General features: G+C 38.1%; 1 protein-coding gene across 2 annotated transcripts in view; it reads right to left on the bottom strand.

The window, feature by feature from the left end:
• MYLK (myosin light chain kinase) overlaps nt 1-15,964 on the bottom strand; it is a 190,201-nt gene that overhangs the window by 50,791 nt on the left and 123,446 nt on the right. For both annotated transcript variants that reach the window (XM_079311011.1, XM_079311012.1), the window contains 2 exons: nt 10,192-10,308; nt 6,882-6,962 (listed from right to left, as the gene is read on the bottom strand). In XM_079311011.1, the coding sequence (XP_079167137.1) occupies nt 6,882-6,962; nt 10,192-10,308 (198 nt within the window). The remainder of the gene's footprint in view (nt 1-6,881; nt 6,963-10,191; nt 10,309-15,964) is intronic.

Here is a 15,964-nt window from a genome sequence, read left to right on the forward strand (position 1 = left end):
CATAATTCCTACTGTCTTCTCTGAGGGACATGCTGAAAATTATGTGCTTGTCTTCTGTAGTGATGAATTTCAGCACCTGGTAAACAAGTACAGTTAATACCTAACCCCATTAACATAAGGACAAGACCTATCCCTGCTTCTGTCTGCTTGTGGAACAGCCTCATTTTAGCTCAGGAGAGCAGAAGGGTTAGTGACATACTCTCATACTACAGGCACAAAGAAAACCACCTTCCCCTATGCAAAACATGCCAAGATTTCATCTTCCTAAAGGAACTAAATTGTGGGTTTTTTTCAGTGTTTTCAGAGTTCAAGAGAAACTGAAAAAAGAAGTCATGCCTGTAATATGTCAGACACCATGGTAAGAAGAGTATTTAAGGAAAATTTATGGAAAGCCCAGTTTCAAGTATCTGCTCCTTCCTCCCCATATCATTTGGATCCTTCAGGCTCGTGGGATATGAGATCATGAGGTCTCTCCCAGTGCAACATCCTACAGACACTTCTGGGGATACATATCCAGATCTGAATCAAAAATGGCTGTTTTCTGTCAACCTTCACTACTGCCTGCTTTGCCAGGAAGCATGGAATGACTGAGAGCTAGAAGTACAGAAAAAAATCAAACATTTGGCCTTGTGGTCAAAGCAATTAATTATTTTGTTCTATCCTTTCTTCTGTCACAGACTTAGCTGATAGTACAAAAAACTCACTATAGATTTTAGCACAGATAAGATGAAACAGGAGAAAAATGATAGCATTAATGAACCTGTGCTAATTGCTAGAGAAGAAAATGACAGATGCAATGCTCTGAACACCAGTAGCTTGAAAACTTGATCAAGGTTTGGAAGTTTAAACAGTTTTACTTCATTGCATCTCAAAGAGCAAATTTCTTATAATGTTTCCAAATAACTGTTTAGTATCTAAATACAATGAAACAAAAAGCAACTCTGGTTTAAATTCGATGACAAGCAGAAATTAGAAACTTAATTCCATGCAAGTCAGTTATTTGTGTTTGTGTGTCTCATAAGCTTTTTAAAGCTTTTATTTTATTTTTCATTAAAAACAACTGTAATTTTGTTGCAACATCACATATTTAGTTTCTAAATCATGCAGAGATTCTCCTCCAATTGAGAAATGTACAGCCTCTGCCTTCTGAAAAAAAAAAAAAAAAACAACCCAGGAAATAGTCACTTTTGCATTCCATTCACAAGAGAGCTAGTATATACCAGCTCTCAAAGCTTCAATAATATAATCTGGTACAAAATAACTCATTATTTGAAAACAGCTCAGCTGAAGGAATAAACAATTCCATAGCACCTTAATAGCACAATTCTTGAGCAACTTCTACAATTAAAGCAAATCTGAAGAGTGCAGAAAAGATCCAGAAAGAAATAAAGTTCACAAACAATCCAGGCCATGTAAAATGCTCTAAGAGCTCTGGTGGGAGCAAGACAGCAAGGTTTATTTTCTTAAGTTCAATTTTCACCTTTTTTATGTCCTGGGAGAACATCTACAATTAGACACTAACAAGCTGTGCCCAAGTGTGCAGGGATAGGAATCTAAGGTAGGTTCTATCCTCCTACCCAGCCTGTTCCATAGGAAAACACAGCCAGGTCATCTGGACATTCAGGAGCTCCAAATGGTTTCAGTGGGAAGAACTAGGTGCTATATGCTTTTGGACATTAATTAAGCCAATGGATTAGGTCCCTGTTTTATAGAGAAGAAACTTAATGCTTCTATTATATGCCTCAGAGGTGCAGTTTCTAGCCAACGACTTAACTGGAAATTAATGAAGCATGGCACCTCTTCAGTTCAAGGCCACTTTGCAAAAACCATTCATTTTTCTCTGCATAAACAGTCAATAAACATTTCTGTCTTCTTATGTCAACATACAGATATATAGGATGAACTCCATGAAACATAAATGGAAAATAATGTTCTGTGCCAATATTAACTCAGAAAATGTCAGTACGATGAGAGCTGTGAAGGAACTTGGCAGAGATTCAAAATGCATGCCCAGCATTAGAGAAACAGTGCTGAAAGGGGCACTCAGGAGAAGGGATTTGGACAACAAAATGGTGTTTCTCCATTGCTCATTTTATATGTACAGTAACAGATTTATTTTTCATGTTTGGAAGCAACCAGCCTTCAGTCAGCAGGTTAAATCTTGCATTGCCTTTTTACCTCAGCCCAACTTGGCTGTTGGGTCCTGTGGCACAGCTATTCACTCTTGGACTCCTGAGCCTCAGGAATGAAGGCAGCACCTTTCATAATTTAGAGTTTCAGAGAAATCCTGTTTAAGTCTTAAAAACACACAAAGTATTGCACTCACTGTGCAGAAAATGTCTTGGATCTCACAACAGCCAGGAGTGGAGCAGCATGAGCCTTCTGGGAAATGAACAGGACTGAGGGAACTGGCTTGGGCAGCTCCTTGACCCTCAAGAGCATCTCAGACTATCCCAGTGACCAAAGAGGTCAGCAGCAGCCACACATCACAGCTGCTACCCAGCACCCACATTTCTGCAATTAAAAGAACTTCTCTGACCTGAACAGTAATTTCCTTAGTAATTGAGTTCTTCATTTAGAAAGTGGTAAGTTTTATACTTGGCACGAAACAATCTGTCATGAAATGAGGATTTCGTATTAATCTATGCTGTGTTTCCTATTATTTTCATAAAATGGAAATCAATAGAAATAATGAAATATTAATTGATTTAGTTGTACATCAACTAAATTGGACACATCAAGTTTAATGTTTTAAGAATATTTTCTTAAAATGGTGCTTGCAGACTTGGATTCTCTGACAAGATTGTTTATTGAAGAGTAAATAATAGAACTGCATGCTAATCATTTGTCCACTGACTCATAATTTTTCCATGGTGATTAACACTTAGAATTCTCCCTACTATGGACAAGAACATATGAACATAATAAGGAGTCCTGTCTAGCATATTTACTTTTATGGTGCATTGTTCCAGAGATGTCACTGCTCAGCCTTGCATTCAAGCACCAATAATGTTAAAAATTCAGATCTGGGAAGGTAACAGTGAAACCTGCCAGAGGATTTCATCTGGACAGTGCCAGTGGTGACATTTTATTAATATTTATTCATCAGCAAGAGAATACAGCTACCTAACCAAAAATGTGTTTGATATAAAATCAAATGTTTTATATAGTAGTATATATAAAAGATTTCTATCAGCAAGCTACCAAATACTGCTAAATAACTTGCAGGTGTGTAAACAAAGTTATTTTCTTTGATGTAACTTTATTTTTAACTGAATAGGAGAATTTACATTTGTACAATCAAAATCTATGCTGGGTCAGCCCTTCAATGTATGTGGTCTGGATATGAGAACAGTGGGTTTAAGATGTATTACTCAGATGAGGGAATCCAGGATATCCTGTTAGGTTTTCATAACAATGACTGTGACAGGTGATAATTGCCATTTCTTAATATTTACTGGAAGTAGTGCTGTGAATTAGGCCTACAAAAATCTTTGGGCATTTCTTTCCAAACACTTCAATCCTCTGCTTAGATTTATGAGGATTATTTTCTAAAGCATTAATTTTTTTCTCAGCAGCCATAAGTGGGATACAGTTTCTTCCTACTATAGTAAAGTTATGTTGCACAGCTCAGATGTGGTGAAGTTTAAAAAATAGAATCTAGCTGCTGTAATACTCCTTTTTCATCAACAAATCTTGAATAAAGCCTTTGAAAAAAGTCCTTTTGGAATCCTCATAGTTTAGTATTATTTAGTTATAATAGCTTTATGTAAATTACTGTGATGCCACTTAAAAAAAATGTATACCATCTTCAATACTGCATGCAAACCAATCCTGAGACTGAGGATCAAGAAAGTTGAGATCTAAACCTGTGAACAAATCTGCCTCATCTTGGGCTAATTCCTTCTGTTTTGGTCCTCTACTTAAGATACATTAAAGACAACAAAATATTTGCAAGTGGGGAGTAGTAGTATATTTTTTTTAAAAAAGGAATATTTATTTGTAAACATTCAAATCTTTATTTACTCTTAAAAATCTCAAGCAGCACTTTGATTTTTCCAGTTTGTTGCAACAAAAACATTTATTTAATAGGCACTGAAGATTTTGCAAGTGTCTTTGGGAATTGAAGTAAGCAATTCCCTTTGAGCTTAATTTGAAGTAAGTTCTAATTTCAAAGAGAACTGGGTGCCTAAATCCCTTCAGAGCAGTTTCAAAGCTTTCTAGAGAAATGTTCAAGTGGTGAGAATTTTTGGCTTAGTGTTTCTGCTACAGGGCTGTGTCAAGCCAGGAGACCCTTACATTACCCACTGATTGTTCTGGCATGGCACAGAGTATGCAGCATGATAAATAATGAAAGGGTCCAATTTTCCACTGCCACTTTTAGAAGAAACATAACACTTGCTTATTCTAACTCAGTAACATTTGACATCCACTGAGCAAAGACCCAAATGGCAAAGCCCAAGTCAGTGCAGTCAGTAAAGAATGAATCAGTTCCAGAGGTGCCCTTCTCCTCTTCTCCCTTTTATTTCACCCAGATTCAAAGGTGAATCTGTTTTTTATTCTCAGAAAGAGTATTATTTATTCTATTTATCCTTAGAGGGTTTAGTGGTTTTGGTTGCATAATTATTACTAAATTCTGGTGACACAATATTAATTCTAAGCAAAAGGAAATACATTGTCAATTTTGTAATTTGCCAGCATGGGAGCAATCTTTCTGCAGTAAACACTGCAAGCATCCATTCAGAGATGTTGTTCATCACTGAATGACACACAGCTTCCTTCATAATATTCTTCTTGTTCTACACCAGAATCCAGTATGTATTGCATATCAAAGGAAGCAATGCCCCAAATTCTGCTTACTATTGGATTTCTGTAGCTTACAAACCCCAAGCTTCCAGTAATTAAATAACATTGTCAGAATGAGCAGCCAAATGACCTGAGTCAGCAACTATTCTGAGAGTGAGACAAATTCTACAAGTTAACATACTGACAACATTCACTCTTTTCCACACAAAGAAATGTATTGATCTTTGCTTTCAGGAACCTAAAGTTAACACCCTTCTTTTCAAGAGATATACAGTAAAGATAGACAAGCATCTGACTTGTAAAGCCCATTCTCTTTCAGGTAAGGAACTCTACAGTCTCTACATCTGATAAGAATTTGATGTAGATTGGAACTGTAGTCCACTGGATCTGTTTTCTACATTTTGCCCTGGACAAACATAAAAATAAAACCTTATTTCAGAAGTCAAATACTCACATTCTTCTGAGACTCAGATGTTAAAAAACCACCTGTGAAATCTCTGGAGCCAAATCCTTTCAAAATTAAATATGTATTTTTCAAAGCTTTTCCAAAAACTCTTTCAAAGCCCAGTTTCCTAACATTCTCTCTGGTTACCCTGATGTTTACTGTGCAGCAGGAAAGATGTTTTAAAGATATTTTGAAAAAAAAGAGCTTATGAGAAGTTCAAGAATTTGAAACACTGAAATAATATGCCATGTAGAAAAACCATTCCCCATTATTTCAACCTTCTTTTCACAAATATTTCTGCAGCCAGAGTTGGTAGCTTCTGTTTTGATATCTATTTTAATTTCCACTAAAACCAGAAGCAAGAGAAGCAGGATGTGGATCAGGTCATAGATCTCCATATTTAGACTTACTTCCCAAATAACACTTTCTCCTGAGAAAGCTGCAATTGATAACACTGCTGGGAGGATCAGAGGAAATGTGTGTGCTGTGTGCACAGAAAACACAATTCAAAACACTGTTCCATGGAGATTTAAAGGGCTTTAAAATTTTCTTTTCTTTTGATGTTCAATAACAAAACCATTGTTCTTAATTGTTATTATTTATGCACTTGAAGCTCAGGTGCAGAGGATGAGCATGTCAGTGTGACTCTTCCCACATCCCCAAAAAGAGTTTGGAGAGAGAATTATAATGCTCAGCCAGCAACTCAGAAATAGCTGTAGCCCAGGGCATAGTTTTATGTAAGTCACATTTTCAGAAGCACAATTATTACCTGTGGTCATCAATCAGTATAAAACTACTCTGAGTCCTGCTGAAAGGAGCTGAAAATGTTCTTGCTGGAAGACCAGATTAGAGTTTATTTGTTTTTTATTTTTTGAGAGACATGGATAAAATATTTTATGTTTTCATTAAACCACATCTTTACATCTTTGTAGGAACTCACATGGTGGACATCTTAGATAAACAATTTTCAAAGCCCAGTTTTGATTTAAGAGATACTTGTATCCCTTGATTTCATAAATAGTACTGGTGTTAGGAATTCCTAAACTGACATTATTGTGCTGCCTTTACCATTTAAAGTTTCCTCTTAATCAAATGCACATATGATGAGTAGCAAACATGGGAATTTATAGATAATTTATTATTTCAGAAAGCATTAAAAGCAAGTTAAGCATTTAGGCTTAAAACAAAGAATTCTACATTTGCAAAACCATTCTCCATGGTCATGCCAAAAAAGGACAGATTATTCTACAGGGCATTTCAGTCAAGATGCTTTGCCTACCAATAGAAAAACTTCATATTGTCTACACAGGACACAACACAAATTGAAGCAAAGGACTCAAGTATTTCTGTGCTCTTTGAGAGGCAGCCAAAAATAAATCAGTGTCACAAGTTTATTGCACCATTATGAAAAACAGAGAGTGGAGTGGGTGAGGTCTGAACTCAGAGTTTGGGTTCTTACTTCTAATCCCCACATGGCAAAATCTCATTTCACATGACTTAAGTGCAAGAGCTAAAGAAACAGCACAGGCTTCTGATACTATGTCTGCAAACAGAAGGGAATGACCACAGAATCCCAAAGCACTCTTTTGTTTCCACTGAAAAGAAAGCAAATCAAATCACAGTCACTTACTCTCTGTTGGCAGCACTGGGGGAAGTGTGGTCTTAGGCTTCTTGGTCTTCTTCTCAGCAGGCTTTGAGGTCTTTGAGGCATCTGCAATCAAAACAAATAATAAAATACAAATCCTATTTGAAAATCAATAATAAAAAAGCTGTCTAATAGAAGGTTTATTTTGGATCTTTCTGCAAAGTTAGAGGAAATTGCTGCTCTTTAGGCTTTTAAGAAGAATTTTCTGCACAGATTTGCTGGAGCCTGTCACATTCTGAAAGGAAGAGGGAGCAGAGAGGGAAAAACCCTCTACAAAAGCAGCTGCACTAAGAGCCCAAATATGCATCTAGACAAGAGGTCCCATCTAAGCTGATAGGTATTTTAGCTGAACAGACAAATACAATGTGCACAAAGCTGTGTTGGGCAGGGCAAAGAAAAGGGAAACAAAGCCATATTGAAACATAATTTCATTCAAAAGAATTTGTTGCCATGTAATTCTTCTATTCCATTGTCCATATGATCAATTCAGATTAACCCATTTTGAAGACTAACATTTCCTCCATCTGTTTAAATATTTCCAAGAAGATAATATTGGCCATTTGTTTATTCCTAAATAGAAACAGCAAAAGGGACACCACAGGACTGAAGTTTGATGGATTCTGCTCATCACTGCAGGCTACAGCAACAGCTAGGAGTCAGTCAAGTTCCCTTCCATGTGTATCCCATGTGAAATATAAACAAAAAGTGCAACTTTTTAAAAGCTGATCGTGACCACAGGGCTGGAGTACTTCTATGAAGACAGGCTGAGAGAGCTGGAGCAGTTCAGCCTGAAATGGGCTTTGGGGAGACCTTAGAGCTCCTTCCAATATCAAAATCAGCTCCAAGAGAGCTGGGGAGAGACTTTTCACAAGGATCTGCAGTGCCACATCAAGCAGGAATGGCTATAAGCAGAAGGAGGCAAAGTTTAGATTAGATATTAGAAAGAAATTCTTCATGGTGAGGGCCATGAGGCACTGGCACACGTTGCCCAAAGAGGTACTTCCCATCCATGGGGGTGTTCAAGATCAGACTGGATGGGGTTTTGAGCAACCTGATCTCTGGGAAGGAGGCCCTGGTCATGGTAGGGGTTGGAAAAAAATGGTCTTTAAGGACCCTTCCAACACAAACCATTCTAGGATTCTATGGCCTAAAATACAAATCCTAACAAGCTCTACGTTAGATTGTTTGATCCTGACATTTATCTTTGGAAGAAAGATTATGATTATAGATTATGATCTCACTCTTGTGAGTGAGAGAGCTGTTAGCTACCAGAGAAAAAGATGACATAAATGTTATGGAAACAGCTATTTTAGTCACCTTCTAGGTGCCAGTGTGTGAAAATTCATCTAAGTTTCCTAAAAAGTTAACAGAAAAAGAGAGAATCTGATAGTAAATAATTCAGAGCAGGAGGCTGTGTGAGAGTTCAGACTTCTACACTCCAGATTCTACACTCAGATCTGCCAACTGGAGTCAAACATTCCTCCAATCTTGAGACCCTGATGTCAAAAGAAATATAGTGACTATGATTACTTAGTGTAAAAATCAGCATCTGGGATCTTGTACAACAATTGACAGTGGACTGAAGAAGAGAGAAATCTGAACTCTTGTTTTAGATCACAATTCTAATTTAAAAATAACAGTCATCCCCTCTGCCAGTCTCAGACACAGGATATCAAATGGCGTCTTTCCTAAATAGCTGGAGTTTGCTATGCTGCCATTTGTCAAAAGCCTCTTCTCAGCAGCCAGTGGAGAATGAAGGCAGATGAGGCAGCCAGTATTGAGGTGAGGAATGTGCCCATCCTGATGCCCAACACTTTGTGAGCTGTGAGCTCCTAATGCTGTGGGTGCCACCACCACAGAGAGCCAGACAGCTGAGGTAATGTCATTCACATCACCAGGCAAGAGCTCACAGCCTCCCATGGTCAAGGCTTGGCAAGCCAAACTCTACCTGCAGCCTCCTAGAGCATGCATTGTCCAGCAGGAAACTTGAAGTGGGAAAGTGGATAAGAGAAGCTTCAGGAAGAAAAGCAACTACTTGAAGGAGATTCAGAAGACAGGGGAAAAAGACATAATGGCTGAGACATTTAAAAGTTGCTAGGGCAGCTCTGGAGAACTACTGCTAGGATTTGATGATCTGATCCTTCAGCACTCTGGATCTGTGGTTGTTAAGGTGTTTCAGGGACTAGATTTTGCTTAAAGCCTCTTCTTTGAACTTCATAACTGACAATATTTATTACTTTAAATTACAGAACCATAAAAAATAGCTTATCAAATATCTAAGACAGATTACTGTGTGACTCTGTAATAGTATCACAGAAGATACTTGTATATTTAATTGTGAGTTTATGTGTAATTAATCCCTTTTCCAGTTACAGGAAGACTGACCTTTAGTGAGGAGTTACAGAATCACATTCTTACCTTGTGTCATTAGGAAAAAATAATAGTTCTCTTTTCTAGACCTCCTGCCACAAATACCACATCTGCAACACAGCTGTGAAGGTTCAGTACCCAAGTTTTGTTATTAGGCTTGTTGTCTGGTTTTGTGTTCATTTCAGTCAGAATGGAAAGTCTCAGAGAACTCTCATCAGAAGGTGAGTTCATTAGAAGGACATTAGGTTACTTAAAGCCCCTTAAATAATTTAAACTCCATGGCAGCTTTATAGGTCTGTGTCTCAGTCACCTCACCTTGCTGAAGGTCAAGATTATTTAACAAGGGTACAGTGCCATCAGCATGACTATGGCTGGAAACAAGTACCTCAGTCAGTAAATAATCCATGTTCTAAGACTATGGAACTCAAGGCTGGTTGAGCTGCTAATTTGTTTATTTTTGCTCACTTATGCTAGAAAACCAAATGACCAAACATCTGTGAATGCAAAGAACTGGAGAGCTGTAGAGTGAGAAATGTGTCACGTGCAATCCTGAGGCAGACTGAGACCCAGACTCACACAGGGAATTCTCACCGGTCTCAAAGGATGCATGCAGCTCAGAAACAAATCTTACAAGCTCAGCTTACTGCTCTAAAAGCCTTCTAGAAATACAGTGGGCAGCAGGAAAATACAGATTATTCCACAAAGCATTCAAAGTCCTTGGTACTGTCTCTCTGTTCATGCTCCTTTATGGTAGACATTGAATTACCTATTGACCAGAAAGTGCAGAGAAGTAGAGTAGATGGGGCAGAGGTTTTTTTTCGTATGTGTGTGTGTGTAAGTAGCTCCTAAAGGTCATTCTTGGGAAATAAGTTGGAAAGGAGGAAGTTCTAAGGAAGGGTTTTTTTGTACCCAGCACAGTACTTACCTTCTACCACCACTTTGCAAGCACATTCAGCTTTCCCTGCAGGGTTCTCAGCTAAGCACTTGTACTCGCCCCCATTTTCAGGCGTGGCCTTCTCAATGGTCAGTGAGCAGAGTGTCCCTGTACAAAGGAGGGAGAGATCAAATGCATGTCAGGCTGCAGCTCACAAAAACCTTGGTGCAAATAAGGGGCAGAAGGCATCAAATGAGCCACTCCTTCACTACAGGTGATCTTCTCTGCTAGAAAAAGCTGTTCTTAAAAATTCAACATTATTGGAGCCTTATTAATGCCAAATAAATAAAAAATTGAATCTTACTGCTTTTTCCTAGGATACTCCAAGTTGTCCCCACAGCTCTGAACTGGTTGCTAAAGGTAGAGAAGACCCAAAGCAGCAACTCTGCTGCTCTTTGTCTTACAGTAGAGATCAGAAGTCCTCACTCAGGTGACTTTTTTCTAGAAGTGCTCATAGTGTAGGACTGTAAATAAGAGTTTTACTGTCCAATGCCCATTATTGAAGTTTTGATTCAGTCTTGTCTCTTGCACTCCCATGAGTATTCATGTGTGTGAGAGCAGGACTTCAGCTGAGTGCCTGAGTTTCAAAATGGCACTGAAAGACATTTTTGCTTGAATTGCCTAATGAATAACTGTCTGTAAAACATCCATTAGAAAGTCCAATATATTAGTGGCAATCAAATTTATCATTGCAAAAAATCCATTTATTTTCGAGCAAAACCTCAAAATTTGACTTAATTGGGTTTGCAGAAACAGGATGCGACATAAGCTTGTTATTTACCAAGGGAAGCTTGGTATGACCCAAGGGAAATACATTTCCTCTTAAAAATTAAAACTCTGTGAACCAAAAGAGAAGTTGTTCCCAGTACATGGGGATGAGGAAGAAGAACCTTGTCCCTTACTTTCACTTGCATTGCTTGGAACAATTAAGTACTTTCCTCCCCAGGGTGAACCCCAATTAAAATGCTCCACGCTTTCCCCTTCCAAATATCCCTCATTAAGTGAAGGTGAAGTGTGATCTTGCTTTCTCCTTCTTCATTGGAAAGCTGGATCTGTCTCCTAAACACAGCCTGAGGCATTGTGCACCCCTGCCCATTGATGCTGGCCTGTCCAGAGCACCTCCACCCTCCACTTACCCCAGCTGCAGTAAAACCTTCCCCCTTCCTCCATCTGCCTTTCTCACAGTCATTCCTAATTAAAGAATTGAAGATAGTTGTTGTTTTTTTTTTTTTTTTCAGATATTTACCCTGTTTCCTGAGATGCAAGGACTGGAAGCCTCCCAGAGTGCTCAACTCCATCAAATGTATCCCCTGTGATGTGGGAGATGACACAGGCACAGGTGATACTGGTCCACAAAAAGGACCTTGAAAAGAACTGCCCTCCATTCAAAGAACTTTGGGAGTTTACTAGTTCTCTTTGGAGATGAACTCTGTTTGGACATGGTGATTATTCTCTTGGCATTCAGATTTTTCTCTCATTTTAAACCTGGATGTCATTATTCAAGAAAAATCTTATAAAAAACATTCAAAAGCTTTCCAACAAATTTGGTTTACCAGAAACACACATCCATTAGAAGAAAATTATTTTTTCCCCTCTATCATCCTCCACAAAATCAAGCAGCTCTAAATAATGACTATTTTCCCCTGAGAAATGATGTGAAAACTGTCTCAGAAGAGGAGCACTGACCCCTCACTCACATGGGCTGTGCTCAGCCAGCCACAGGGTGAAAAGAAAATCCATGTGCCCTCCCTGAGGCAACGCTTCTCCATGAGTCAGGCTGAAGCCAAAAATGTCACGAGCTGCAGTTCCATTCCAAATGGAGAGACAGTAGAAAAGTATTCTTGCAGGCATCTAGCAAATATAAATTCACATGTCTCTGCTGTTTAAAGAGACATTTGGAGAGCAAGCCAAAGATAACTTCCAGTCTAAGAATTCATATGAATCTATGTAACATGATTAAAAAAGATTGCACACTGAAACCTAAAGATGCCATTGAAAAAACCCATAAACTATGGAACAAAGACACATATAAATGAAGGAGACCTCTGGCTACCTTACTGCAGGAAAGGAGCCTGGCCTGTAAGAATAACTGAATCATTAAGGGATTGGAACAATGCAGAATTTACTTCATCTTCAGTTGGAGTTTTATCTGCTCAAAAGCCCTTCCTCAGCTCATTGAAGACTAATGTGACACAGGGTCACACCTCAACACTCATTTAATGAAGTTATTTTGTGAGAAAGAGGGTGAAGGAAATCTGTTTTATTTCAAGGGCCATGTCCTTTTTTCTCCTAGCTCCTACCTCCCAGAAAAAATAATCTGCACCCTATTTTCCTCCACTGCTTCCTTCCCCCCAGGAACTGCATGGGAACAGCACATGTAAAATACATGAGGATTGCTGGGCTTCTTGCTACCACCAGACACAATAGAAGTAGCCCTCACTGGAGGAATCAAGGGTAAATGAGACCATTTGGGTCACTCTCCTTTATACATGAAACTGTGCACTACTAGGACTAGGTATGAAATTGGCCAATGGATCAGAAAGATTTGGCCAGGTTGGATCAGGACTATAAGGGAAGGCTGAGGGAGCACAACTGTCAATACCTCATTTTCACAGAAAAACAAGAAAAAACCCCAAACCACCAAACCAGGCAAAAGTTGATGAGATTTCATAAGGACAGGAAACCTCCAAACCAGGACTAACCATGTTCTGTGAGTTAGAGCTCCAGTCAATTCCCGGGGCTGGAAGGCCAAATGTCTTTCAATGAAGTATTTGGTATTTCCTCTGCAAACCCCATCAGACCTGAAACAAGCTTATTTTCTCAGAACTGCTAGAAAGCCCAGACTGGTTACTCCAGTTGGGTATTCTGAAATCCTGGCACTTCACAAATCCCAGCCAGCTAAAAATGTGTGCTAACTATTTTGTCCCCCCAACCTTCTATGTTTTTTTTTTAGGAACCAGGCCTGGATGATCCTTAAACATTGTCACAAAGTACAGGATTGGAATAAACATGAATACTGGAATCTACCATGTAGACATAGGAACTGGTGCAACTCTAGGAAAGACCTTAACAGCCACAGAAGCTGGTAATTTACTGGAGACTGGTTTAGGTACACAAAACTTTTCCCTTGAATTTCGAGCTATTAAAGTGTTCTCTGACTTACTCAAAAATAGTGCAAGACAGTTTAAAATATCTCTAGGCTTCTGCATTCTTTCCATGAAACTCCACAGAAAGTCAGCCTCAGATATAAAACAAATACACAAACCAACAAAAAACAGCTCCTTAGTCTCATTCCCCACACTGGCATCTAGCTGGCCAACCTCCTGATTTCTACCCATGATGCAGACTCAAGTTTATGGTTTTCCCATTTGTATCCCATGGTATAAGAAAACACTGTGGAGTATTTATGCAATATTAATAAACACTGGTCTGTGAGAAATTGTGCCTAGGAGAGGTAATATTTTTTTAAGGAACTCATTAAGTTATAAAGCTAATTTTCTAATGAATCTCTAATTGTATGGGCAAGCTCAAATATGTGCTAGCGTCCCAGTCATGTTCAGAAATGAGCAGTGAATTCACCAGGAAAATATTGGCTACAGTTACAATTATAATAGAAAAAACAGTTTAAAATCTGCATGAATTTAAGAGAAGAAAAAATGTCAAATGTAGTTATTAATAACTGATAGAGTTTTAGGGAAAACAATGTAAGAAACCTACTTTAATGATTCACAACATTAGACATTTAACTAGAAAATGTATCTGTGCAAAGGTAATTTTCTTAACCTTGACTGAAATATCTGTGATATATCACATTATTCTGCTTGTAATTAATGCTACATTACCATTTTAATGATACTGATTTAGGAGGAGTTAGAGCTGCCAAAATAAAGGCCTTCTGAAGAAGCTAACAATAGGAAACCATCACTCAGTCTGTTTCTAGTGGATTTCCTCTGTGATCACACTAGGACCCAAGTTATTAAATATTTTAATCTATGATGTGGAAGTACTCATAAATTTAACTTGTATAAATTTATAGATGCTAGAAAGAAACTTGGAAATGGAAAAGATAGCAGGGAAGTCCTCCTAAACAATCTCATTTACTTGTTAAAAGCTGAGTCCCATCCACTCAAAGAAAATGGGGCTTGAGATAGTGAAAAATAAGCACCTGTGGCAGCAAGGGATGCTGTATATTCAGAAGGTTTAAAGGTTTAACAGAGAAATGACAAACATGAATTCCAATGTTGTGAGGAAGGAAGAGGATCAGTAACCTCCAGTAAGGGCAGCAGCAGGAAGGTGATCTCACTGATGCTGATACCCACACATGATTCTGCTTCCTATTTTCTAAATAGGATAATAAACTAACAAACAGCAACTGGAGAGGAGCTATTGGAAAGAAAACCAAACCAAAACAACCCCAAGCCTCCAAGGGCTGGATAAAATGCATCATGGAGAGAAAGTTAGTCAAGTTGCAATAAAAAGGAGAAAGTTATCTTGGTTATAGAATCAAAGCCTTTCTATCAAGTTAGAAATAAGGCATTGTTTTGTTTCTTGATTTAATAACAAAACTCTTACTAGAATAGTTAGATTTTGCAATAAAATGCCAATTGTTATAGGAAATGTCTCTCAATTCCTGTATTTAAATCCACACTACATTAATTTTCTGGAAGAGGACAGATTCGGATATAAATGACAATGTAGAGAAATGTGGCCTGTGACAAACATGGTGCTGTGTCAGAACTGATACTCAGATAATCTCCCTAACCTCAAACTTTCTTAAAAAGCTTTTGTAAGGTGCAAAATGCATCTGCTTTTCAGCAGTACATAGAATCATGTTAATTATACACCAAATACTTGCTCAAATTTAATTAAAAAGAAAACAGAAAAGTCACAGTTGATCCCAGCTAGATTGGCACACATAGACTTGCATGACTGATAGGAAGATTTAGGAGTTAAGTCACAAGAAAGTTGTTAAGGCATTATTGCTAATAAGATTACAAAATTTTAACGCTGCCAAGAAACTTGAGGAGAAGAAAATGCTGGCTTAAACAAAGCAATATAAGCTCAGGGTATTTTCTAAGCTACACCACCACTGCTACCTGGGTCTATATCAGATAGTTTCTCTTCCATCTATATAGTCACAGACTACTAAATCTGTCCAAAAAAAAAAAAAAAAAAAAGGCTGAGCAAGCTGACTTAAAAAATGGCAAATATGCGAGTTTAGACTTGTATTCACTCTCACACCTCAGCTGGCCAGTTTACTAAGGATGTTATGCAAAACTCTTTCACTTATAGAACAACTTTCGGAACCATGCAAGGGCTTTCTCTGTGGATTTTCTGCCCAAGAGTGAGTCACACAGCAGGACAGTAGCACAGGGCACTGCTGGGCCAGTGCTATACAAATGTAAAACAAAATGGGTCCTGCTCTAAAGGGTTCATCCCTGTGAGGAAAATTGTTCTACTCAGTCCTTACATGTTCTATCTTCACTGCAATGTCTTCTAGAGCCTTATAAAAACTTTTTTTTCCAAACAAAAGCCCCCCATAAATTCAAGCAAAAAAGCTTCTCATTAAAGTGCCTCTTAACCATGCATCATCTACCCCATAATGTATGAATGTATAATGCTCTAATTTATGAGTACACTCTTTTTATTGTTAGTAACCATTTATTTTGATCTTTAATGGGCAAAAAGCACATTAATATCTATCTCAGGAATGTAGATAATTGAGCTCTGACAAGTTTAAAAGAAGAAAAATAGAAAATCAAAC

Source organism: Erithacus rubecula, assembly GCF_903797595.1.
Source record: "Erithacus rubecula genome assembly, chromosome: 8".
NCBI classification, from domain to species: Eukaryota; Metazoa; Chordata; class Aves; order Passeriformes; family Muscicapidae; genus Erithacus; species Erithacus rubecula.